This window comes from Aphelocoma coerulescens, chromosome 19 (genome assembly GCF_041296385.1).
Source record: "Aphelocoma coerulescens isolate FSJ_1873_10779 chromosome 19, UR_Acoe_1.0, whole genome shotgun sequence".
Lineage (NCBI taxonomy): Eukaryota > Metazoa > Chordata > Aves > Passeriformes > Corvidae > Aphelocoma > Aphelocoma coerulescens.
In genome coordinates, this window is record NC_091032.1 from 944,658 (window position 1) to 968,524 (window position 23,867).

Sequence of the window (23,867 nt, forward strand, 5' to 3'; positions counted from 1 at the left end):
CTTTGGCACTCCAGGTTTGCCCCTGTCCCCCCTGGCCTGGGCTGGTCATGGAGGGGAGGTCAGAGCCCTTCCCACCCCCTGGGATCCATGAGCACTGGAGCAGGGATACTGGGATGATGAGGTCACTGGAGACTGATGGTGGCTCCTATGGAATGGAGATCCCAGCCTGTCCCACTAAAGCTGTCCCTGATGGGGGCTGGACATGGGGATGTGACCCAGCTCCTGTGGGACCTGCTCCTGGTGAGCTGGGGAAGCTCCTGTTCCAACACTGCTGCTGTGTGCAGTGTGGGATTTCCACCTCGGATGTTTCAGGAATTGGTTTGGGGACCTGGAGGTTTCTTTGCTTTCTTCTCCTGCCAATGGCTCAGCAGCAGGGAGAGGTTCTCATGGGGGTTTGGTGGCAGCTCAGCCTTTCTGGTGGCCATGGAGGGGCCAGCAATGCCTGGAAGGGCCACATTGGAGGGACAGGTGACGAGAAGTTGTGCAACAGCTCAGCAAAGGCTTCCAGCCCGAGCACAACCCAGGATGTGGCAAATCCGAGGCTCCGGAGTGGGAGAGGGGTGAGGAGAAGGAGAACACGGAGCAGCTGTTGGCTGCCGGCTCCAAAGCGGAGTTGCAAATGTCAGATGGAGCTGGAGGAGGTGTTCGGGAGAGGAGAAAGTGGAGCAGCACTGCTGGCGTGGGTAACCTGTGGAACTCCTCCTGTGGGATAAACAGGAGTAAACGTGGTCCTGAAAGGGAATGGGAAGATTTGTGGAGATCTTGGAACTGTCTGAAGAAGGGCCCTTGAGGGAGGATCAGCTCTACCCTGACCTGGTGCTGCCCTTCCCAGGACACAGAACAGCTCTGGGGCTGGAGCCCTGCGGCTGTCCCTTGGTCACTCTGAGCATCCCAGGTCCCCTTGGTGCCCTTCCTTGGGAAGGGATGAACCCAGCTCGACTTCCCAGTGCCAGAGGGCAGGGCTGAATGGGATATTGGGAAGGAATTGTTCCCTGGGAGGGTGGGCAGGCCCTGGCACAGAGTGCCCAGAGCAGCTGGGGCTGCCCCTGGATCCCTGGCAGTGTCCAAGGCCAGGCTGGACACTGGGGCTTGGAGCAGCCTGGGACAGTGGGAGGTGGGGCAGGGGTGGCACTGGATGGTCCCCAACTCCATGAATGCTGTCCTAGGTGAGCTTCAGCCAGGCACAGGGAATGTGTGACCCTTGAGGGCACTCCCAGTCCCTTGGTGGGATTTGGGATGGAGTGGGTGGGAAGGAATGGAGGAGGGGAAGCAGCTGATGTGCTACAGCAATAAACTCCTGCTGGGATTCTTGGGCTGTCTGTGCAGGGCCAGGAGCTGGACTTGGATGATCCTGGTGGATCCCTTCCAGCTCAGGACATTCCCTGTTCCCATGAAACTGGCAGAGCTGTTCGGGATTTTTCCTTTTTCTTTGCTCTTCTGTGTTGTTACTTAAATACCCTTGGAGAGAAAATCAGATGGAGATGGGGAACAAAGAGCTGCTTTTATCCCTCCCCCACCCTCTGGATGGCCTGGGGTGGTCCTGGAGCAGATCCTCCGTGTCCAGGATCCTCTGGTGTGCCCATGCTGGGCTGCAGCCCCTCTCCACGGGCAGCTGGCCCAGGGATACGGCCCATGGAAGGAGCACAGCTGGGATTTCCCTGCTCCTCGTTGTTCCTTGGCCTCTGTGGGATCCCCTGGAGCTCTTGGCAAGCTGCAGAACTCGCAGCAGCTTTTCCTGAGCACTCTGGAGGTGTTGTTTTGGTGTCTCCAGGATAACAGGCAGCTTTGTCCAGCACAGTGGGATCAGCTGCAGAGGGATGTGGGAGCCTCTGGAAGGAGGAGCTGCTTTCCAGCTTGGGACAGACCAGCAGTGGTTTCTGCTTTGAGGGAGAAACTTCCGTGGAGGGGAGTGGGAATGTAACAGAAACTTTGGGATTTCCCCCTGAACTGACTTAGGAGCTTTGCTCCCTTCTCACTGCTTCCTTAGGGACACAATTCCCCCTCTCTCCTGAGATGTTTTCATAGCAAACTCCTGAATTCAGGTGTTGGAGCAGGATCCCTCTCCCAGGGAGGGCAGCTGTGCACCCCTGGAAGCCCCAGTGGGCACCAGTTGTGTGGGAAAGGGATCGGTGCTGGATTCCTTCCCTTCCTGGAGCTGCCTCCTTCGTGCTGGAAATCCAGCCCAGGGCTGGGTTTCCTTGGGGTGTCATTCTGTATTTAGTGGGGAAGCTGCCGAGAGCACTCAGGTGGGGTTGTTCCTTGATTCTATCTCCTCCTATCAATCTGAATCGATTCATACTTGCAAGAAATACTTCCAGAGGCATTTTATCCAACAACTTCGTTATTGCCCGGGCAAATCCAGTGGGATTTTGAACTGGGACCAGTTGCACTTTGCACTCCGGGCAGAGCAGGGGGTTTGGGGTGCTGTGTCTGTGCTGTGTCTGTGCTGTACGTGGATATTGCAGTGATACACTGATATATTGATATATTGATTATCGGTATTGGGGCTCTACTGACCCTGCTGCTGGGACACTGCAGTGTGCCCCTGGCAGTGCCACAGCTCCCTGTCACCCTGCTCCCAGTGCCCCTGGAGTGCCACAGCTCCCTGTCACCCTGCTCCCAGTGCCCCTGGAGTACCACAGCTCCCTGTCACCCTGCTCCCGGTGCCCCTGGCAGTGCCACAGCTCCCTGTCACCCTGACTGCTCCCAGTGCCCCTGGCAGTGCCACAGCTCCCTGTCACCCTGACTGCTCCCCGTGCCCCTGGCAGTGCCACAGCTCCCTGTCACCCTGACTGCTCCCAGTGCCCCTGGCAGTGCCACAGCTCCCTGTCATGGGATGTTTTGGAGAGCGCTCTGGAAATAGGCTCGGCAGCACTTGGAGAGCTGAGATTGGAGGTGGGGCAGAGGAGAGGTGGAATTGATTTCCTTTTCCTCTTATCTGCTGGAGATAAGGAACAGAGAGGTCCCGCTCCGTTTGTGAAAGCTCTGGGAGCTGGGGCTGTTCGCTGGGTGTGGGAGTGCCTGGTGCCCGCTCCAGGGCTGCTTCCCAGGACCTTGCTCCCATCCAAGGCTGAGAGCTGCTCCAGGAGGGTCACCTGGAGTCTGGCTCACCTGTGACTCTCACACCTGGGAGCACTGGGATGGGTTTTTGGCCTCCCCTGCCCTGGGCTGGGGCTGTGGGGTGGCTGCAGGGCAGCAGGAAGGGCACAGCCCAGCTCAGAGCTGCTCCCACTCCTGTCTGTCCAGAATTCCAATTCCAGTGGCTCCAGGACCAGGAAATATCTCCTTGCCTTTACTCTTGGCCACCAGCAGCCACCAGGATGAGTGTGATCCGTGTGCAGGCTGTGGGATACACCCATGGGGATCCTGGGCAGAGGACAGTGCCTAAATCCCAAAGTGCTCCCGTGCTGTGATCCTCATGGGCAGAGCACGGCCCTGACCCTGCTCAGGGAGGACGGGGACTCGTCCCAGGGAAACCCCCAGGCTGAGCCTGGGGATGGGGGACAGGGCATGGCTTGGTCACAGAGCCCTGCAGGGATGCAAGGAGGTAAGGAACCAGCTTTAGGGAGATAAGGAACCATCTTTGGTGAGATAAGGAACCGGCTTTAGGCCATCTGTGCTGAAACAGTGAGTCAGGAGTCGTGCTTCCATTTTTTTCTGAAGTTTTTGTTACGTTTGTGAAGGAAAAAGGCTGGGATTGCTGGGTAGGCAGCACAGGAGCTCCACAGAGACAGGACAGAGAAGTGGCTTTGTGTCACCCCTTCTCCATCCCAAACAGTTCCGCACCCTTCTCCAGCAGCTTTCGGCAGAGCACCTCGAGGTGTTACCCAAGCAAAGCTTCCCAGGAGTCGGAGCTTGCGCTGGGCTGGGAGAGGCAGATGTGGATGTGGGAGGCAAAAGCCCTTTCCAGAGCTCTGGCAGGCTTGGAGAAAGGGAGGCATCAAACAGCTCCAAACACGGGGCTGGAGGCAGAGCAGGCAAGGAAAGAGAGCTTTTCTTCTCTCTCACCCCTGCCCACCACCCAAAGGCCGCCACTTGAACCAGACCCAGCTGGAAGAAGTTCCTGCCATGATTTGATGTTTTCCTTACTGGCTCTTGCTGCACCTTTTTTCTCCTACATCCTCATTTCTTATCCAGTCCCTTGCATGAATAAGAGATGCCACATCCTTCCCTGCCATGGCTCCCTGCTATAAATATCCCTGTGAGCAGAGGGAACATGGGCTGGGTGTGTTTAGCTGGATCCTGGATCCTAGGCGACGTTGCTCCAATATTGTGTCTTTAATGGGAATTCGCTGATTAGGTGCAGGGAAGGCTGCAGGAGACTCCTGGGCTCCGTTTAATACAAAGAGTACTACGGTTGCTAAGAGACCGAGACTTCAACTTTGGAAATCTTCATCCCCACTCGATAGATTATCTTGGCAAATTGGACCTTCTGAGTTGGCAGCAAATGGGAAAGAGTAACTTTTAAAAATAGAGATCATTTAGGTGACGTCAAAGGCATCTGGTGTCCTTTTCCAGCAACGTGAGACTGATCTATTTTGCTTTGTGTATAAATCACTCTGCATCCAGCGTGAGGCTCTGCTGACGCCTGACTCGGGGCTGGTTTATTAATAACCCCTTTCTGTTTGGGATATCCAGCCAGGTTTATCGGAATGAAAGGAGCTCTGTGCTTACAGCACCCACGGCCTGTCTGGCCCGTGCCTTGGGGAGCAGCTCTGTGCTCTGAGCAGAGCAGCACCTCCTGTGCCCAGGGACCCCCGGGCTGGGCAGAGCCTGCCGGGGCCAGTCCGGGCTTCACCTTCCCAAAAATCGGCTCCTCATCCTGCAGGACCCTGCAGGGCTGGCCCAGCCTGGCTCAGGGCTTCATTCCCACCTCGCTAACGCGCTGAATGCTCGGCCTGATTCCCACCCGGAATCGCGGGAGCGGGGAAAGGGGGAGGCGTGTCTGGGATTAATGAGCCCTCAGCATCCCTGATGCCTTTGGATCTGGAGGAGCCTCCGGAATGGCAAAGGAGGCTCTGGATGCCAGCCGGGAATCAGGCAGGGACTCGGGAATCAGACAGGGATTGGGGCCAGGAATCAGGCAGAGATTTGGGAATCAGGCAGGAATTCGGGAATCAGGCAGGGATTGGGGCCGGGAATCAGGCAGGGATTGGGGCCAGGAATCAGGCAGGGACTCGGGAATCAGGCAGGGACTTGGGAATCAGGCAGGGATTGGGGCCAAGAATCAGGCAGGGATTTGGGAATCAGGCAGGGATTCAGGAATCAGGCAGGGATTGGGGCCAGGAATCAAGCAGGGACTCGGGAATCAGGCAGGGATTCGGGAATCAGGCAGGAATTCGGGAATCAGGCAGGGATTCGGGAATTAGGCAGGGATTCTTGTACCACGCATGAGATGCTCAGAGAAGGAAAGAGGGAACTGGAGAAGGGCATGGAAGAGGCTGGTGTGAGAGAAAGGGGATAAATCAGGAATGACTCAAAGCTGGGGTGTGGGAGGAGGTGGCCCCAGGTCCCTGGGGGACAGGGATCCCACTGCCTGGTGGGGCAGGAGAGGAGAGAGTGATGGAACCCATGGGGAAAGGGCACTCCAGGAGTGCATCTGTTGGGACAAGGAGCAAGAAGAGGCTCAAACCCCTGCTGGAGAATTTTCCAGTCATCACCTGTATCCTGGCAGCACCTTTCCCAGGGATTTTCCAGCAGCCAGCACCCAGAGGCACACAGAGAAGTCGTGGCTGCTTCTTGTCACCTCAGCACTCTGGGAAAGGCTGTCCCCACCTCAGGTGTGGCTCTGCCTCCCAGACAGAGATGGATGGCCCAGCATAAATTATCTCCTCCAAAGCAGAGCTTAAGTTGGAGTTCTCCAGAGTTCAGAGCAGCTCATCGGAATTTTAATGTCAGCTCTGAAACGCAGTTGCAGCCTCTGGGCTTGGTGGTGTGCTCAGGTTCTGAGATTTTCTGGTATTTTTAGAAATGTTCATTTGTTCCAAGGACCAGCAGATACAGAAGTGGCCACTGAAATGTGACCATGGGATGTATTGTGGAGGGATCGAGTGAACAGGAGTGCGATGATGATAAAGGCAGGGGCTACACGGCTTTTCCCAGCTCAGACAATGCCCTGTAATTGTGTGTCAGGAGCCACTCAGGTCTGATATCACAGCAGTTAATTAAAGCAGCCCTCTGAAGAGCCTGGCTGTGCCTGCCGCTTTGCTGCCTCCTTCTCAAGCACAAAGCAGCCTCTGAAGGCAGCTCGTGTGTTCAGTGCATCCATCTGGACGGGAACCAGCACTGGGGAAATGGGAGATGTGTTGGAATCCGCCTCTGGTTTTACTGGGATGAGCCAGGTTGGTTTCCAGCTGTGAAGGAGGAGCAGGGCTCTGTGCTCTGAGCGCTCCCTGCCTCTCACTTGTGGTGGTCTTATCTCCATGCCAAAGTCTGTGATGTGTGACACACTGACATGGGAATCCTGATGTGGTTTTTGTTTCTCCTGAGTATCCCAGAATCCCAGGCTGGGCCAGGCTGGAAGGGACCCCAGAGGGTCCCTGGTGCCACCTCCCTGCTCAGGCAGGGCCATCCCAGAGCACAGGGCACAGGATTGTGCCCAGAGGGCTCTGCAATATCCCCGCTGAGGGAGACTCCAGCCCCTCCCTGGGCAGCCTGTTCAGGGCTGGGCCCTGCCCAGGGCAGCAGTTCTGCCTCCTGTGCAGGGCAATTGCTGGGCTCAGGCCCTGCCCGGTGCTCTGGTGCCACTGCCGGGCCCCGGAGCAGAGCCTGGGCCCTGCCCTGAGCCCTCCCTGCAGCCAGGGACACCCAGGGCTGAGGGCCCCTCTCAGCTGGGGCTCCTCTCGAGCCTGAGCAGCCCCAGCTCCCTCAGCCTGTCCTGGGCACGGAGATGCTCCAGGCCCTCCTCATCCTCACAGCCGGCGCCGGCCCCGCTCCAGGAGCTCCCTGTCCCTGCTGTGCTGAGGAGCCAGAGCTGAGCCTCCCCTGGCCCAGCCTGAGGCCGTTCCCTCTCCTCCTGTCCCTGTTCCCTGGCAGCAGAGCCCGACCCCCCCGGCTGCCCCCTCCTGTCAGGGACTTGTGCAGAGCCACAAGGTCCCCCCTCAGCCTCCTTTGCTCCAGCCTGAGCCCCTTTCCCAGCTCCCTCAGCCTCTCCTGGGGCTCCAGCCCCTCCCCAGCTCCGTTCCCTGCCCTGGACACGCTCCAGCCCCTCAGGGTCTGTGTTGTCCTGAGGGCCCAGGACTGGACACAGGACTGGAGGTGCCCTGGCAGTGCCAGCACAGGGGACAAGGGGAACAGTCCCTGCCCTGGCCACGCTGTTTCTGATACAACCCACGATGCTTTTGGCCACCTGGGCACCTGCTGGGGTCATCTTGAACCAGAGCTGGAAACCTTCAGGTTCCCCTTCCCCGGTATTTGATGCACACAGAGGGGCTTTGGGGGCTGCTCCCAGGATCTGGGAATGGGGCCTGGGGAGGATTTAAAATTCATCTACTCTACAGTGGCTCCAGAGACTGTTACACCTTGGAGAAGCACCCCAAGGTGATTCTGCCAACTGCTGCCTCACCCAGATGGATCTGACCATCGGCAGGGAGTAAAATAACAACAAGAGGTTGTTTCTGGTGTCCCAGTCCAGGCAGTCAGCACCAGCAACAAGCCCAAATCTCATTTCTCTTCCTCATTCCAGCAATGTTTGTCTTCCTTCCACCAGAGGAGGAGCTGCCAAGCTCCTGCTTTTGGGGTAGGACAGAAAAAAAAAGAGAAAAAAAAGAAAAATATGTTCGTGAAAGGTAGGAAATGAAAAGAAATGAGTTCTTCAGCATTATTTAAAAGGTCAGTAAAGCTTGCAAGGAGAGCAATCCCTTCCAAGCCGGATTGTCTGTGCTCGCCTCCAGCACGATTTTCCAATGGAATTCTCAAGGACTGCTTTCGGGTACGCAGCACACAGAGAGAGAACAGAGATTTATTCTCAGGAAGGCTTTATTTTTATGGGTCTTTGATGTGCAGGAACTGCACTTTCATTCAAACCACCAAACAGGAGTGAAATGCCAATATTTCAGTCACTCTCCTGGAATATTCGGAGGATTCAAGGTTTCTAGTACAACAATTTTCCCTGTTTTCTGCAAAAGGTAAACAGAGGAAAAAGAAACCCAGGAAAGCTTCTCCTACACCTGCTATTAAGTACTTTGGGAGCAGAAATCCCTCTGGATTTGCAGAATCTGGAAGGTCCTTGCAGGTCTCTCCATATCCCTGGCACCCGGCAGGTTCCACTGAGTCTCCTTCAGGGATGAAGTCCCCAAATCACGAGAGGAAATTTGTTCCCATCAGTGAGCAGCTTCCAGCTATCCCTTTACACTTCCAGCTATCCCTTTACACTTCCAGTTATCCCTTTACATTTCCAGAGGTGGATGTTTCACACTGCCTTTCCAGCTGCTCTCCCTGATTTCTTTGGTTGGAAATCAGGCTGGGCACGGCTTGGCTCAGGAAAACCCCGGGGCTGGGTGACCTTTAGCGATCACATCCCAGTGCAGAGGGCTCGTGTGGCTGCACGTGAAGATATTTGAGGTTAATTTGCAATAATTATTGCTCAAATCCCTTTTCCTCCCACTTGCAGCCGCACCCCAGCCCAGCAGAGCGGGAGCTGAGGGAGCCCCGCTGGGATTTGGGGCTGGATTTAGGATGGGGATTTGTGGCAGTGTCCCCTGACCCTGCAGCAGCTCTCTGGCTTTCCCAGCACTCCAGCCCTGCCCAGGAGCACATTCCCAGCTGCTGGAGGGGGGTTCTGGGCAGAGCTCCCCGTGGTGAGCGTGGGGTGGTTGATGGTTGGAGATCTTTTCCAGCCCTATTAATTCTGGGGTTCTCGGGGTGTGATAGCCTGGGACAGTGGCAAGTCAGCAGCACAGGGGGCTGGGGACAGCAAACGCAGAACAGAGCCCATCCCACCTGCCAGGAGCTGCGGCTGGAGCCTGCCTGGAGAGGAAACCCACAGGAGGAATTCCAGTCCCCTCCTTGCTGCAGGCCCAGCCTCAGTGCCGGTGCCACGGAGGGACCCTCAGCCGGAGCCACGGACGCTCACAGGGCAGCTCCAGGGCAGGTTTTTGGAGGGATTTGCGATGGGAAATGCTTGGGAATTGCTGACAAAGCTGCTGGAGCTGTGCCAGTTTTCCAGAGGGGCTGGAAGTGTTACTGTGGGGCTTTCTGGGGCTCAGTGTCCCTGAAGGGAACCACTCCAGCCATGCTTTGGGAAAAGCTTTCCCAAATTGCTTTAGACTTTACAAAGCTGATTGGAATTCTTCCATGGAAACCTTTTCCATCCCCAAAATGTGGATTTGACTCCATTCCCTGTTGACAATGGGCCTTTCAGCCAGAAATAATGGAAGGGCTTCGTTTGGGAATGCTGCAATATTTCCTTTGGAACCGATGATTTCATTGTTTAAAATACTAAATAACGGGGCCATGAAATATTGGGACTTCAGTGGGGTGAAGCCTTTTCAGGAAGCCATTCCCAACAGGAATGATGGATGAGCTTTGGTTCTGTTCCACTGCAAAGCCACGGCAAGGAAAGCAAACCAAACCGAAGGTGGATTAGTGCCCAACTTTCCTCCCTTCCTTTTGGCCAGAATATTTGGGATTAACCCTTTTGCTCCATCATGGCCTGATCCCAGCTGCTGGAAGGCTGAGGAAGAGGCAGCTGGGCGGTCCAAAAGCTCCTTTTCCTTTTCTTTTTCCTTTCCTTTCTATATATTTTTTTTAAATTTTTGTTTTCCTTTTTGCCTTTTCTCCTCTTCCTTTTTTCTTTTTCCTTTCTTTTCTTTTTTTCCTTTTTGTTTTCCTTTTCCTTTCTCCTCCTTTCTTTTTATTTTCTTTTATTTTTTATTTTTTGTTTTCCTTTTTTATTTTTGTTTCCCTTTCTTTATATTTCTTCTTTTTCCATTTTTCTTTTCCTTTTCCTTTCTTTTTCTTTTTTCCTTTTCCTTTATTTTCCTTTTTTCTTTTCATTTCCCTTTTCCTTCCTTTTTCTTTTTTCCTCTTTGTTTTCCTTTTTCTTTCTTTTACTTTTTAATTTTTCTTTGTTTTCCTTTTTTTAATTATTTTTTCTTCTTTTAACCGTTTTTTCTCTTGCTTTTGCTTTTGCTTCTTTTTCTTTTTACCTCTTTTCCCTCTTTCTTTTTCTTTCTCATTTCCTTCTCATTTCTCTTCTTTTTCTGAGTTTTCCTCGCCTACTTTTCAGCTGGAATATTTGGAATTAACTCTTTTTGCTCCATCCCAGCTGCTGGGAGGCCAAGGAAGAGTCAGCTGGGCTGCCCAAAATCCAGTGGAGCGTGGAACTGTGGAATCTGTGCTTCGGGCAGTTCCCAGCCCATCCCTCTGCTGCAGCCGGGATTGCTCCCACATCCATCAGCACCGGGAGAGCTCCCAGCCCTTGGTGCTGTCTGCTCCTGATCTGATGGCAATCCGGAGTTTGTTTGGGAATTTCCAGGGGAACCAAGGAGCCTTGGGGCTGCAGGTTTGGGTGATGGGGACTGAGGTTACAGCCTCAGTTACAGCTGGGCGGTTCCCGGTTCCTCAGGGATTTGGGGATGTACAGAGATCCCCTGGAGGTGGAAGTGCCCAGTGGAGTTTGGAGATGGCAGAGCTTGGCAGCCCCAGAAGATGAAGAGGTGCCCAGTTTAGGGAAAGGGGAAACAAGGGGAAAACTGCCGCAAAGCAAGGGCAGAAATCTGAGTTCAATTCTGCATCCGAGTTTGGGGTTCTGTGCACAAAGAGTAGGGTTTGTGCCCGAGGCTCAGAGCAAGGCGGGAATTCTGGCACTGCCAAGTCCTTCCCAGAAAGTTTCCTTTCCAAACAGAGCCGGTGCTGCCTCTTTGCTGCTCTGGAGCCCGGGCTGTGGCTCCTTTCCTGAGCTCACAGCAGGGAGGAGACAGAGACAGAGAGGATGTGGAAAGTGGGATTTGTTTGCGGGGCTCCTGCTCCAGCTGTGCTCTCAGGGAAGCATTTCTGTGTCCGAATCACTCAGGCCTTTACGGAGAAAAGCTTTTCCAGGATGGAAAAGATTCTGGGACTTGGGAGCAGAAAATGCACAGGAACAGGGAATTTTAGATGAAAAGCCTGAAATCAGAGGCACGGCACGGTCCTTCCCAGGGGCAGGCGCTCACCTTGGGTGGGAATATGGGAGAACCAAGGAGTGAGAATTAATCCAGGGGCCACAGGGGGTGGCTGCCCTGGATCCCTGGCAGTGTCCAAGGCCAGGCTGGACATTGGGGCTGGGAGCAGCCTGGGACAGTGGGAGGTGTCCCTGCCCATGGCAGGGGTGGCACTGGGTGGGCTTTGGGGTCCCTTCCAACCCAAACCATTCCAGGATTCTGTGAAATCTGAGAGAAAAGGGGTGGGGGGGATGCTGGAGGTGCTGCTCCCACCCCACCTGGAGGAACTGGGGGAACAAGAAGGAATATTTCACCATGGGCTCAACAAGTCCTGAGCAGACACTTCCAGGGTCCAAGGTCTTTCTCTGGTCCTGAGTAAAACCAGAGTGAGGCCTTATTAACCTGAGCTTAGTGGGAAGTTAATTAAAGGCAGAGGGATTGGAAAAGCAATGGAACTCCAGGGAAACTTGCTGCAGGCACGGCCTGTCCTGACTGGAGGGTGAGTCTGGGGTGGGGAGGAGGATCCCAACCCCTCACCTTTGCCAGACTCAGCTCTCAGGGTGTTCGAGGCACTTGTAACTTTAAATGGTCCCTGCATGGCTGCTCCGAGGCCATTGTTCCAAATGGCACGGGAATATTGGGCAGTGAATTTCCTACAGAGAGTGCTCGAAGTCTGGTTAAGACTGTGGAAATCCAGGGAAGGAGCTGCCCATGCAGGGAGAGGTTCTGTATCCTGCTGGGCACAGACTGAGTGTTCTGGTGGGAGACGAACGGAGCCCATTCCAGCAGTAAATCAGGGCAGGATGCAAATTCCATCCATCGAGCAGAGGGAAGGATGGGCAGCCAGGATCTCCTCAGCATCAATGAGAGCCCAGCAATCCCGAATCCGCTCACTCCCGGCTGCTCCAGGGCAGGCCCCGGAGCTCGTTACCTGTGTGTGCCCAGCAGTGTTCACTCGGGCTCAGGAACTGAGGCTCAATGACCACAAACCACAGCAGCAGCTCCAGACAGACCCCAAACACTCCAGGTTTATGGCTGAGCCACTTAAAAACCATCATGGTGGAGTGAAACGATCCCATGTGGCTGCTGGGAGAGCCGGGATGGGCAGGGGTGGGCAGGGATGTGAGGGATGTGAAACAGGGACGTGAGGGATAAACAGGGATGGGGTGGGATGGGATGGGATGGGATGGGATGGGATGGGATGGGATGGGATGGGATGGGATGGGATGATCAGGGATGTGTGGGGATGGGATGGGATGGGATGGGATGGGATGGGATGGGATGGGATGGGATGGGATGGGATGGGATGAGCGGGATGATCTGGGATGGGATGGGATGGGATGGGATGGGATGGGATGGGATGGGATGGGATGAGCGGGGATGTGTGGGGATAGGATGGGATGGGATGGGATGAGCGGGATGATCTGGATGGGATGGGATGGGATGGGATGGGATGGGATGGGATGGGATGGGATGGGATGGGATGGGCGGGGATGTGTGGGATGTGTGGGGATAGGATGGGATGGGATGGGATGGGATGGGATGGGATGAGCGGGATGATCAGGGATGTGTGAGGATGGGATGTGATGGGATGGGATGGGATGGGATGGGATGAGCGGGGATGTGTGGGATGTGTGGGGATAGGATGGGATGGGATGAGCGGGATGATCAGGGATGTGTGAGGATGGGATGGGATGGGATGGGATGGGATGGGATGGGATGGGATGGGATGAGCCGGAGCTGGAGCAGGGCAGGCTCGGGAAGGGAAGCGCTCGGCTCCGCGCTGCTCCGCGGAAGGAGGAGGGAGGAGAAGGTTGTTTGCTGATAGAGAGAGCTGTGAACGGGAGATGGAGCTTTCTTTGGAAAACACTGGAAATTTATTCCCCCCTCATTCAGCCTTTTAGCAGCGGGTTCTGGAGGTGTAAACAAAAGGCGTTTCATGACTGAAATGTATCTGCCTTGTAGTGCCGCTCCCCCTCAGCGCCGGCAGTTACTGCTTTGGCTCCTTCTTTTTTTCCTGCTTCCTCTTTTTCTTTTCTTCTTCTTTTCATTTTCTTCCTCTTCTTCTCCTTTCCTTTTTCCCCTTTTCCTTTTCCCCTTTTCCTTCCTCTTCTCCCCTTTTTTCTTTCTTTCTCCTTTTTTCTTTTTAATCTTTTTATTATTTTCTCCCTTTTTAAAATCTCTTTTCATATTATTTTTGTTTCTTTTCTTTTTTCTTTTCTTTTTTCTTTTTTCTTTTTTCCTTTTCCTTTTCCTTTTCCTTCTTTTTCTGCCTCTTATTGTTTTTCTTCTTTTCTATCTTTCTTTTCCTTTTTCCTTTTTTTCCTTCTTTCTCTTTTTATCTCTTTTTCTGTCTCATTTTCTACTTTTCTTCCCCCTTTTCCCTTTTCCATTGGGATTGGGTGATTCACTTTTACCCAGCCTTGCGCATCCTGGGTTGCAGAACTTCCAGGAAGCCTCACAGAATTCCTGGCTCTGGCTACCTCGGGACCAGCCCCACCCTGGGGTGCAGAGCTGGGAGGCCCCTGGGCCCACCCAGGGCAGGGGCAGCTCCAGGGCTGCTCCCAGGACATTCCCATGGTCAATAATCCAAGGCAGGGAAGCCCAGGAGGGGCCCGTGCCAGTGCTGTGGATTTCCCTGGATTTGTCTGGGTGTTTGGAGCCCCTCTCCTTTCCTGCAGAGGTTTTGTGTTGGATGAGTCAAAGGAGGGGTCTCTGTGGTGGAACCTCAGCCAGTGCCCCTCAGGGTCCCCCAGCTTGTGCCAGGGAACCAAAACCCCTCTGGAATGGGGCCAGGAGGTGCTGTCCCCACACCCATCCCTGCAGGGGGACCGGGATTTGCAGTGGATGTGGCACGAAAGCTGATTTTAGCCAGGGAGCAGAGCTGGGACATTGGCTTGGGCAGCCCCCCGGCCTGGTGCCGCTGTTTGTGATGCCAGGGCTGGGGGCAGGTGCCCAAAAACCCTCTGGAGCCTCCTGGCGGAGATCCACGGAGCCGGGGATGCAGCAGGAGGGGAGGAGAGCGATCTGAGGAAAGGTTTCAAGCAGAGACTGACAGATGGTGAAGCTCAGAACATGAGCCCACATGTAGGAATTCACCTGGAATTATCTGTAGGAATTCACCTGGAATTATCTGTAGGAATTCACATGGAATCACCCGTAGGAATTAACATGGAATCACCTGTAAGAACATGAAATAACCTGTAGGAATGAATATGGGATCACCTGTAGGAATTAACATGGAATCACCTGTAAGAACATGAAATAACCTGTAGGAATTCATATGGGATCACCTGCAGGAATTACCATGGAATCCCTGTGGGTTTATGCCGACTGCTGCAGAGTGCACTGAAATATTTGATACAGGGTATCAAGATTGAAATATTTGGGATAAAGATGTTCTCAGCAGGCTGGAAGAGGTCCCTGAAGCCAGATGCTGCTGCTGGAGGTGACTCGGTCTCCAAGGCTGCCCAGAACAGCCAGAGCCCGTTTCCCAATGCTGCAGTCACTGCTCACCCCTGGAACTTCCTTCTGGTTGAGCCTAAATTCCCTCATATCCCTTTGCTCCTACACCAGTGGTGCTCTTCACCTGAAATAGCTTTTCCCTGTCCCTGGAGTGTCCCTTCCCTCTTCCTGCTCCCTCACAGGTGGAGATCAAAGCCCTTCCCTGGGAGGGTGGGCAGGCCCTGGCACAGGGTGCCCAGAGCAGCTGGGGCTGCCCTTGGATCCCTGGCAGTGCCCAAGGCCAGGCTGGACATTGGGGCTTGGAGCAGCCTGGGACAGTGGGAGGTGTCCCTGCCCGTGGAGGGGGTGGGATGGGATGAGTTTTAAGGGCCTTTCCAACCCAAACCACTCCATAATTCCGTGAGCCGAGTCCTGCCCACCTCTCTCCCGGCATTTGCTCCTCTCCGACACCCTCCTCACTTCCTTCATTCCAAGCTTATCCCTCAGGCCCAGCCTGGCCCTTTCCCGGGCACTGAGAACCTCATTATTCTTCCTGATTTACCGGTGGGGTCACAGCACAGCCCCTCCAGCCCCACCCACCCTTCCCCTGGTGCTGGGGGTGAGCCCTGCTTGTCTCCTGCAGGAATTTCCACTGCAGGGAAGTTTAGAGGGAAGAGTGGAAGCTGCTGTTTTGCCAAATCCTTCTGACACCTGCAGGATGGCAGTGCTGCTGTCCCCCCAGCCTGCCCTCAGGGATTCCCAAACCCAAAAAAGCTTTCTGGGAGCAGCAGCCACTCGTTCTGCTGTGCACTTCCAGGGGAATGGGGGGTTCCTGCAGGTTACCTGAAGTGCTCCATGCGACTGGGAGAAGAACCACCAAAAACATCCTTTCCACAACTCATTTTTTTCCTGGGGAAAAGGAGAGATAAATAAAAATCTGCCAAATTCCTGTCACACACCCCCTCGGGGACAAAGCAGCCCCGGCCCTGGGTTCTGAGGCAGAGCTCTCCCAGCGGCGCCAGGCTGAGCAGCGCTGGGTTGTTTGTCCCTTTGCCATCCCCGTGTCCCTCCGAGCTGCTGGAGCACCAGAGCCACTGGAAATCCTGCTGTTCATTCCCCATTTCAGCAGAGCCCGGGTCCTGCCTGCTTTGGGGGATGCTGCCAGGCCCTGGAGCCAGCGGCTGCAGCAGCTCAGGGGACACGGCCCCAGGGCGCAGGGAGAGCTCCATCCGGGGGTGCTGAACTGCCTTGCTGAGACTCCCGATAACCGAGTGAAATATTTTGACACTTTCCATTGGAACACGCTGGGGGGGGGGCGTTGCCATTAGATAAAAACGGGGTTATTTTGACACTTGGTTGCAATTTGCAGCAATAAAAAAAAAACCCACCCAAAAAACCAGGAGTGAGAATAGCAGATGGAGGGCTGGAAATTTCCATTTTTTTAGCCGTAGTAGTTCCAGGCTCACTCCCGGTTCACTCAAGGACGAGTTGTTTGCAGCTTTCAGATCGTTCCTTTCATACTTGGGGGCCCAAAGGTGCAGTTAAGGACTGAGATGAGTTGGGAGATTTGGGGTGGTGTTATCTCGGCTCTTATCTCACTAGTGAAAACCCCGTGCAGGACTGGCTGTGAGCGCTGAGTGCTCGGGGCGGGCTGGGTGTGGGGTAATGACACTTTCGGGGTGGGATTTATACCCCAAACCACCTGAGGGTGGCCAGGGGCTGTCATGGCTTTGGCAGAATTAATTCCCCAGGGAATCGTTGTTCGTCCTCCTCCAGGAGACACAACAAAATTAACGGTGGGGGCGCAGGGAAATCGCTGGAAATAAACCCGACAGGGAGACGGGATGAGCGGGAAGGGCACCAGGAGCACGGAGAGGTGTTGGGGACGGAAGGGCTGGAGCAGGAGCAGTGGGAGAGGGTGGGTTTTGGGGATGCAGAGGGGAAGTTAACCCTTGCCAGGCTGGGTGTCAGGGCTGGTTCTGCAGTGCTGTTTGTGCCCTTCAGAAAGGTAACGAAAAATTCTCCTTTTCCCTGGTTTTTCCCTGTTTCTCCCAGAGGAGGGGCATGGATCAGACGTGTGCTCGGTAATGGGGAAGCTGGAAAGTGCAGGTGTTCGACGGGAGGAGAGAGAGGCAATGAATTAAAAGCAAACACAGCTCCCCCCCTTTCCCTACACAGCTCTGGAACGCTCAAAGAACTCCGGGAAGGGAGCACTGAGCTCCTGTGGGACTTCACACCCAGGGAGGAACGTCAGGAGAAACTTCCCTGGGAAACCTCTCAGCTCTGGTCCTGCTGCCTCAGCCCCTTCTGCTCCCAAACCTTGGCTGATTTGTTCCTTCCTCCTTGCTGGACTTTTCACCCTTCTGATTCTTCCCAGCTGTGGATCATTTGGGAATTTCATTCATGTTGTGGCTGCTGCCTCTCTGAGCTCGTTAACAGAGGTGTTGTCAGCATGATTGGGCAGCTGAGGTTGGATGGGGCTTGGAGCAGCCTGGGATTGTGGAATGAGATGAGCTTTATGGCCCCTTCCAACCCAAATCCCTCCAGGATTCTGTAATTCCATGGGGCAGGATGAACTTCCTGCTCTCTGACTTTTCCTGGTTTCTCTTCCCTTTTCCCTTTACCCTCTGAGGCAGTTCTGTGTCAGCTGCCCACAGCTGGGAGTGGATGAAGACACTGCTTAGGGAAAGAGGAATAAATATTGGGATTTCTGACCCCCAGGGAGGGGTGATCCGTGAGCTTGGTTTTCCCTGCTGCCATCCAGGCTGGGCAGGGGGAGAGGGCAGCTCCTGGGGCAGCACCACCTTGGCACCCACCTGCTGTGATCCTTAAGGACAGAACAGGGCTCTGCTTTTTGGGATCAGGGCAAAGCGTCCCTGTGGAGACGCTGGAATGGGAAAGATCCCAAAGCTTCTCCCAAGCCCCGGCAGTGCCTGTGGAGGGATTGACTCCATGGAGCACATCCCCCGGCAGCTCTGAGTCGGGAGCATCGGTTGCCATGGTGACTTGGTGGGGAAAGTCATCTGGGGAAAGCGCTGCTGTATTTTTAGCTTTGGGTAATGAAATGGAACAGCTGGAGGGGAAGGTGAGGGGCAGCCAGGGGCCACAGGGCCCTGGAGCGGGGGTTTGGGAGCAGGGCGGGGTTTGGGGAGGGTGCTCAGGATGGGCAGCACCTGCAGGTGCCTGGCAATAACCCCTGGGAAGAGAAGGGGATGAGGAGGAGCTGTTCCGTGGCGAGGCCAAGAGGAGGCACTGCCCGAGGTCACAGTGCTCCTGTACAGCGCGTTCAGCCTATAAATAGCTCACATCCACCTCTGCACAAGTGGTATTTATAGAGTGGGGAGGGAAAAAGGCTCCGCTCGGTGCTGGGAGAGGGTTTGGGAAGGATGTGCCAGGCATGGTCAGAAGTTCAGGTCTTTGAGAGGAACAGAAAGGCCCCAAATTGGGGGGTGTTCTGCTCTGCTCAAGGCTCACAGGCTGAGTGCTGTTAATGCAGCTTTTGGGGTGGCTGTGCCTGGAGAGGGCCCTCACCGGGGCTGGTGCTGGGTATTCCACAGCAGAGCCCTGGACAGGTGTCCTTTATCCCTGCTGTTTATCCCTGCTGTTTATCCCTGCCACCTGGATCGGTCTCATTCCTGTGTAAACTTTTCCAGACTCATATTTGACGCCCTAAAATCCTCTCCCAGCTCCCCGTGATGGATCTCATTCTTTTGCCTTCAGCTGTCAGGAGTTTGTTTTCCCATTTAACCGATTTGGGTGTAATATTTACTGCACTGAGCTCTCAGGACATGAAAGGAGATTTCCCAGCAGCTGGCAGAGCCTGGTGGGATTCATTCCTGCTCCAAAGGCTCCTGGAATTTTGAGCTGATGCTCTGAGCAGCCTCCCCACCTCTCCCTCCCACCTGCCTGGGCTGGCAGCGACACAAAGAGAATTCAGCTTCAGGAAGTCGCAGCTGCTGCAAACCTGAGCCCAGAGCGTGGGGATTGGAGATGTGGCCCAAGATTCCCTGGAATGGACGGGCCCTTCCCTCTCTGCACCACTGGGCTCTGGGGCTGGGTTAAAACTGATCCCATCTCGCTGGGATAACCACAGCTGGGGGGATTAGTGGCAGTCCTGGAAGGGGCCTGGCCCTTGCCCAGGGAATTACCCAGGCAGGAAGCAGCCCATGGGAACGGGAATGGGAAGCTGTCCATGGAAATGGGAGCAGGGAAGGGGCTGAACCTGGGTGAGGTGGTTTAGGAGCAGATTTTGAATGGTGAGGCTTTAAATAAAGCCTAGCACAGACCACCAGAACCATTCCTTGGTGGGCTCTGCTGCTCCTGCCTTTGTCCCAGGAACATCCAAAGGTTCCCTGCAGCTCCTCTGTGGGGTCTAGTGGCTCCTGGCCCCTGGGGATGGGAGGGAGGTGACGCTGGCAGCCCATGGAGGACTGGCACTATTTTCCTGTCTGAGGTTTAAAGCCTGAACTAGTCCAGCAGGCCAAACATTTTCCATCCTCCAGTTCCTGATGAAGTTTGGGTTTTTCCTAATTAGTTTTGGTTTCTTTACCCAAAAACACCCCACTGAGTTTTCCCTCCCACTTCTCCAGTGCAATGCCTTCACATGAAGGTGAAGCTCCTCTGAGGGTTGCAGTGGGCCCTGGGGTGTTCCCTATATCCCCATTCCCAGAAGGGACGTGATGCAGCATCCCCTGATTCCCTCTCCGAGCACAGGGCTTCACCAAAATGGAGGAATTGGCACCTTTTACCCTCTTCACCTCCCACCTTTCGAGTGAAACAGGCTCCCAGCTGCTGGAAGGTTGAAATGTCTCTGGCATTAGCAACAGGCAGGTCTGGGGAGTATGGGGCTGGGAGTTGAGAGGTCTGTGAGCAGAGACATTGAGGTGGTGGATTACAGAATCCTGGAATATCCTGAGCTGGAAGGGACCCCCAGGGATCACCCAGCCCAGCCCCTGGCCCTGCACAGACACCCCAACAACCCCACCCTGGGCATCCCTGGCAGCGCTGTCCCAAACGCTCCTGCAGCTCTGGCAGCCTCGGGGCCGTGCCCATTCCCTGGGGAGCCTGGGCAGTGCCCAGCACCCTCTGGGGGAAGAACCTTTCCTTGATCTCCAGCCTGAGCCTCCCTGACACAGCTCCAGTCCCCTGGGTCCTGTCCCTGTCACAGGGAGCAGAGATTGGAGCTGCCCCTTGGTGTCTCCCCTGCCACGACTGGAGAGGGGCTGCCACGGGCTGGAGCAGTTAAAAGTTAAAAAACAAACCAAAGTCAGATGTCAGGAGCTGAGCCAGGGTGAGGACGATTGATGGAACTGATTCCTTATGTTCCATGAGTATTTTTATTGCTCTGAGGCTGTTTAGAGCTGTAAAAATGTTATAAATTAGAGAAGAGCTGTGAGGAGCAAGGGATGGAAATCGCTCAGACTGACAGCAACAGAACGGGAGGAAACGGCCTCAAGTTGTGCCAGGAGAGGTTCAGGTTGGATATTGGGAATTATTTCTTCACTGAAAGGGTGGCACAGGGTGGAGCCCCCGTCCCTGGAGGGGTTTAACAGCCCTGTGGATGTGGCACTCAGGGATGTGGGGCAGTGGTGGCCTTGGCAGTGCTGGGGGAGTGGTTGGACTCGATCTTAGAGGGCTTTTCCAGCCTTCCTGCTGGTTCTGTGCCCCTGATCCCAGGATATCCGTGTGCCCAGGAGCTGTGGGACTGCACGGAGGTTCATGGGTGTGACGGAACACACCCTGATCACCCTGCCCCGGGATGATCCAATACAGTCCACACTGGAAAAGGCAACGGGTGCTGCTGCTGTGCTCAGCATCCAGAGTCCTCCACTGTAACAGCTTCTCCCTTCTCCCTTCACAGAGATCCGGGAGGCTTTCCGAGTGCTGGACCGGGACGGGAATGGCTTCATCTCCAAGCAGGAGCTGGGCATGGCTATGCGCTCCCTGGGCTACATGCCCAGTGAGGTGGAGCTGGCCATCATCATGCAGCGCCTGGACATGGATGGTGAGTGCTCACCAGGGTCTGCTCTCTCCTGGGGGATCCACCGGGGCTTTCCCAGGGCTTGGCAGCCCACGGATCCGGATCAAACAATTCCTGGACACCAAGGGAAGGATGGAGAGGGAGCTGGGGAGCTTCGCTTTCCCCACACAAAAGGAAAGGGCGAGGTGAGAGGTGAAGCCTGCTGTGGGTGATCCTGGGAACTGGGCAGTGCATGGGAGGGGGATGGAGCATCCCTGGTGGAATACTGCTGGGTGAAGACAGAGCAGCTCTGCAAAGTCCACAGATCCCAACAACCCCACCCTGGGCATCCCTGGGAGCTCCTGGAGCTCTGGCAGCCTCGGGGCCGTGCCCATTCCCTGGGGAGCCTGGGCAGTGCCCAGCACCCTCTGGGGGAAGAACCTTTCCCTGATCTCCAGCCTGAGCCTCCCTGACCCAGCTCCAGCCGTTCCCTGGGCTCCGTCCCTGTCACAGGGAGCAGAGATCAGTGCCTGCCCCTCGGGAGGAGCTGCAGACCCCAAGGAGTCTCCCCTCACACGAGTGGAGACTGTCCCAGGCTGGAGGGGGACATTCCACAGGTGAAAAGCAAACCAAAGTCCGGTGTCAGAAGCTGAGCCAAGCTGAGGGTGATGGAAGCAATTCCTTTGATGTCACCACCATCCTGACTGGAATATCCTGACTGGAAGGGACCCTCAGGGATCACCCAGCCCAGCCCCTGGCCCTGCACAGACACCCCAACAACCCCACCCTGCACAGATAATCTCTGCCAGGCTCTTTGAGCCTTTCCCTCGGCATTCCTGGGCAGCCTCTGGCCGGTGACACTTCCAGAATTCCCACCCATCCCCTGCCCAGTCCCTGGCTGCTCCCTGCAGGTCGGAGCTGCTGTGCTGGGAGCTGTTCCGAGGAGGTGTCGATGGCTCTGCTAGGAGAAGTTTTGCGGGGTGGAATCATCCCGAGCCAAGTCCTGCTGGGAGCGCTCATCAAACAATTACTGAGGGAATAAAAGCAACAGAACCCCCGCCAGTGGGGAGAGGGAAAGGCAGGATCGGGATGCTGGAGCCAGGGAGGAATTTCAGCGGCTGCAGAGCTCGCTCAGAGCTGAGCACAAGGAGCAGTTAATTCCCTTAAAATGTCCTTGGCAGGGCAGGAGGGGAGAGCTCCGCGCTGCCAGGAGTGTCCAGGGAGCGGGGGTGCACATCCAGCCTTGGCCCGGGGCTGTGGCGGGGAGGAAATCCTGCCAGAGCAGGGTCTGAGGGCTGGAGGGATCCTTGGAGAGCCAGGGAGACGCCAGAATCCTTGGGGACACTGGAGAGCAGAGCCCGGGGAGAGGGGGAGTGAAACTCCTGCCCCTGTGGGCATTCCCGATGTCCGTGGGAGAGGCAGGGACATTGTCACCCGGGCAGGGCTGGGCTGGGCTGGGCTGGGCTGGGCTGGGCTGGCAGCCTGCTGAGGGTGTCCGGCAGAGGAAGGGCTGGGAAACCTGGCAGGGAGAGGAGATGCGTGGTGGGAATGACCTCATTCCGTAAAGAAAAGGGGAAAAAAAGAATCCATCACTTTAAAAGTGTTTTGTCCAAAAGTTATTGTGTGCCCCTTGCCCTGCTGCGCTGGCCTTTCCTGGCAGAGAGGGACTTGGGCTCAGGTTTGCCAAAGCCAGGCTTAGTGTGGTGCCAACTCCTGGGGTCTTTTCCCGAAAATCTGAGCTTTTTTGGAAAAACAGTGCTGGGGACTTGGCTCCCAGTTCAGATTCGTCTCCCAGTCCTTCCCTGACTCTGCCAGGCTCCGGCTCTGCTCCGCACACTCCTGCTGGGAGGGACCTGCAGAGTCAGACCTGGAGGGATGGGCTGCACATGGAAGTGGTAAATTCCTGCTCAATGCCTCCCTTCCCAGCGAGCTCCGAGTGCTTTCTGCAGGGATGGGAGCTGATCCTCCAGCTCCACAGCCCCACCAGCTCCGAACTGGCTGTACTGGTGCAGTGTTGGAGCAGGGGTTTGAGGGCTGTGCCATGGGAAGGTCAAGTGGGTCATGGATTTAAAAAAAAGTCAGGGAATGGGAAATTCCTGAGGCACTGAGCAAAGAGGGGAATGTTCTGTGGAGGATTTACCTTGCCTGCAAATTGAATTAGTGCTGTACAGATTGAATTAATGTTATCAGGGCTACTTTGTCTCCAATGGATTCTTCACCTTTTCCTGGGATTTAACTCGAAATATGGAGTGAGAACCAGCAGCAGCCTCCTCCTTCCTCTCCCACTGGGGATGAGCATCTTTCAGGAGCAGGGCAGGAATGCTGGTTGTGCCCAGTGCTCCCTGGCCCTCTTCCCAAATATTCTTGGCGGGGGTTGCTGAGCTTTCCCAGGTTTTCGCTCGGCATTAGATGGGTTGGAAGCTCAGATGGAGGAAAGGGCACACTCAAGAGGAATCTGCAGTGGCCAGCAGAGCCGGGGGGAGGTGAAGCGCTCTGCACATCTCTGGCACGTGCCGTGAGTTATGAGGTGATGGCAGGTGGAGCAGCCAGACATCCATTCCCTCCTTCCCAAAAAACTGCTGCCAGGGCCTGCAAATGAGGTAAGAAAGTTGGCAGGGCTGGGGATTCAACGTGAGCCAGCCTGAGCAGCCCCAACATGCAGTTTCCATCAGCAATTCCAGCGTGGCACAGGGGCTGACTGCACTGAGGGCCCGCAAAAAGCAGCAGCTGCAGCTGCGCTGGGGGGGTGTCCCCTGATTTTGGTAGGGATGGGGAGAGAGGGAGCAGGAGGGACAGGAGGGACAGGGCATTTCAGAGCAGGAGTGCCAGGGGGGATAGGGCATTTCAGAGCAGGAGCAGGAGTGCCAAGGGGGACAGGGCATTTCAGAGCAGGAGTGCCAGGGGGGACAGGGCATTTCAGAGCAGGAGCAGCAGTGCCAGGGGGGACAGGGCATTTCAGAGCAGCAGCGTGTGCTGGGGCTGAGCAGGAAGTGACCTGACAGGAGCATTTCACACCTGGTGTCACCTCCTGCCAATGAGGCTTCGAGTGGCACAGGGAGTGGCACAGGGGATGGCACAGGGGGTGACACCGGGGGTGGCACAGGGAGTGGCACAGGGGATGACACCGGGGATGGCACAGGGAGTGGCACAGGGGGTGACACCGGGGGTGGCACAGGGAGTGGCACAGGGGATGACACCGGGGATGGCACAGGGGATGGCACAAGGAGTGGCACAGGGGATGACACCGGGGATGGCACAGGGGATGGCACAGGGAGTGGCACAGGGGGTGACACCGGGGGTGGCACAGGGAGTGGCACAAGGAC

The 23,867-nt window shown here is 55.5% G+C and overlaps 1 protein-coding gene across 2 annotated transcripts in view; it reads left to right on the forward strand.

Annotated features, from left to right (window-relative positions):
- Nucleotides 1-23,867, forward strand: part of CALN1 (calneuron 1) — a 95,440-nt gene that overhangs the window by 18,341 nt on the left and 53,232 nt on the right. For both annotated transcript variants that reach the window (XM_069033442.1, XM_069033441.1), the window contains exon 2: nt 20,446-20,589. In XM_069033442.1, the coding sequence (XP_068889543.1) occupies nt 20,446-20,589 (144 nt within the window). The remainder of the gene's footprint in view (nt 1-20,445; nt 20,590-23,867) is intronic.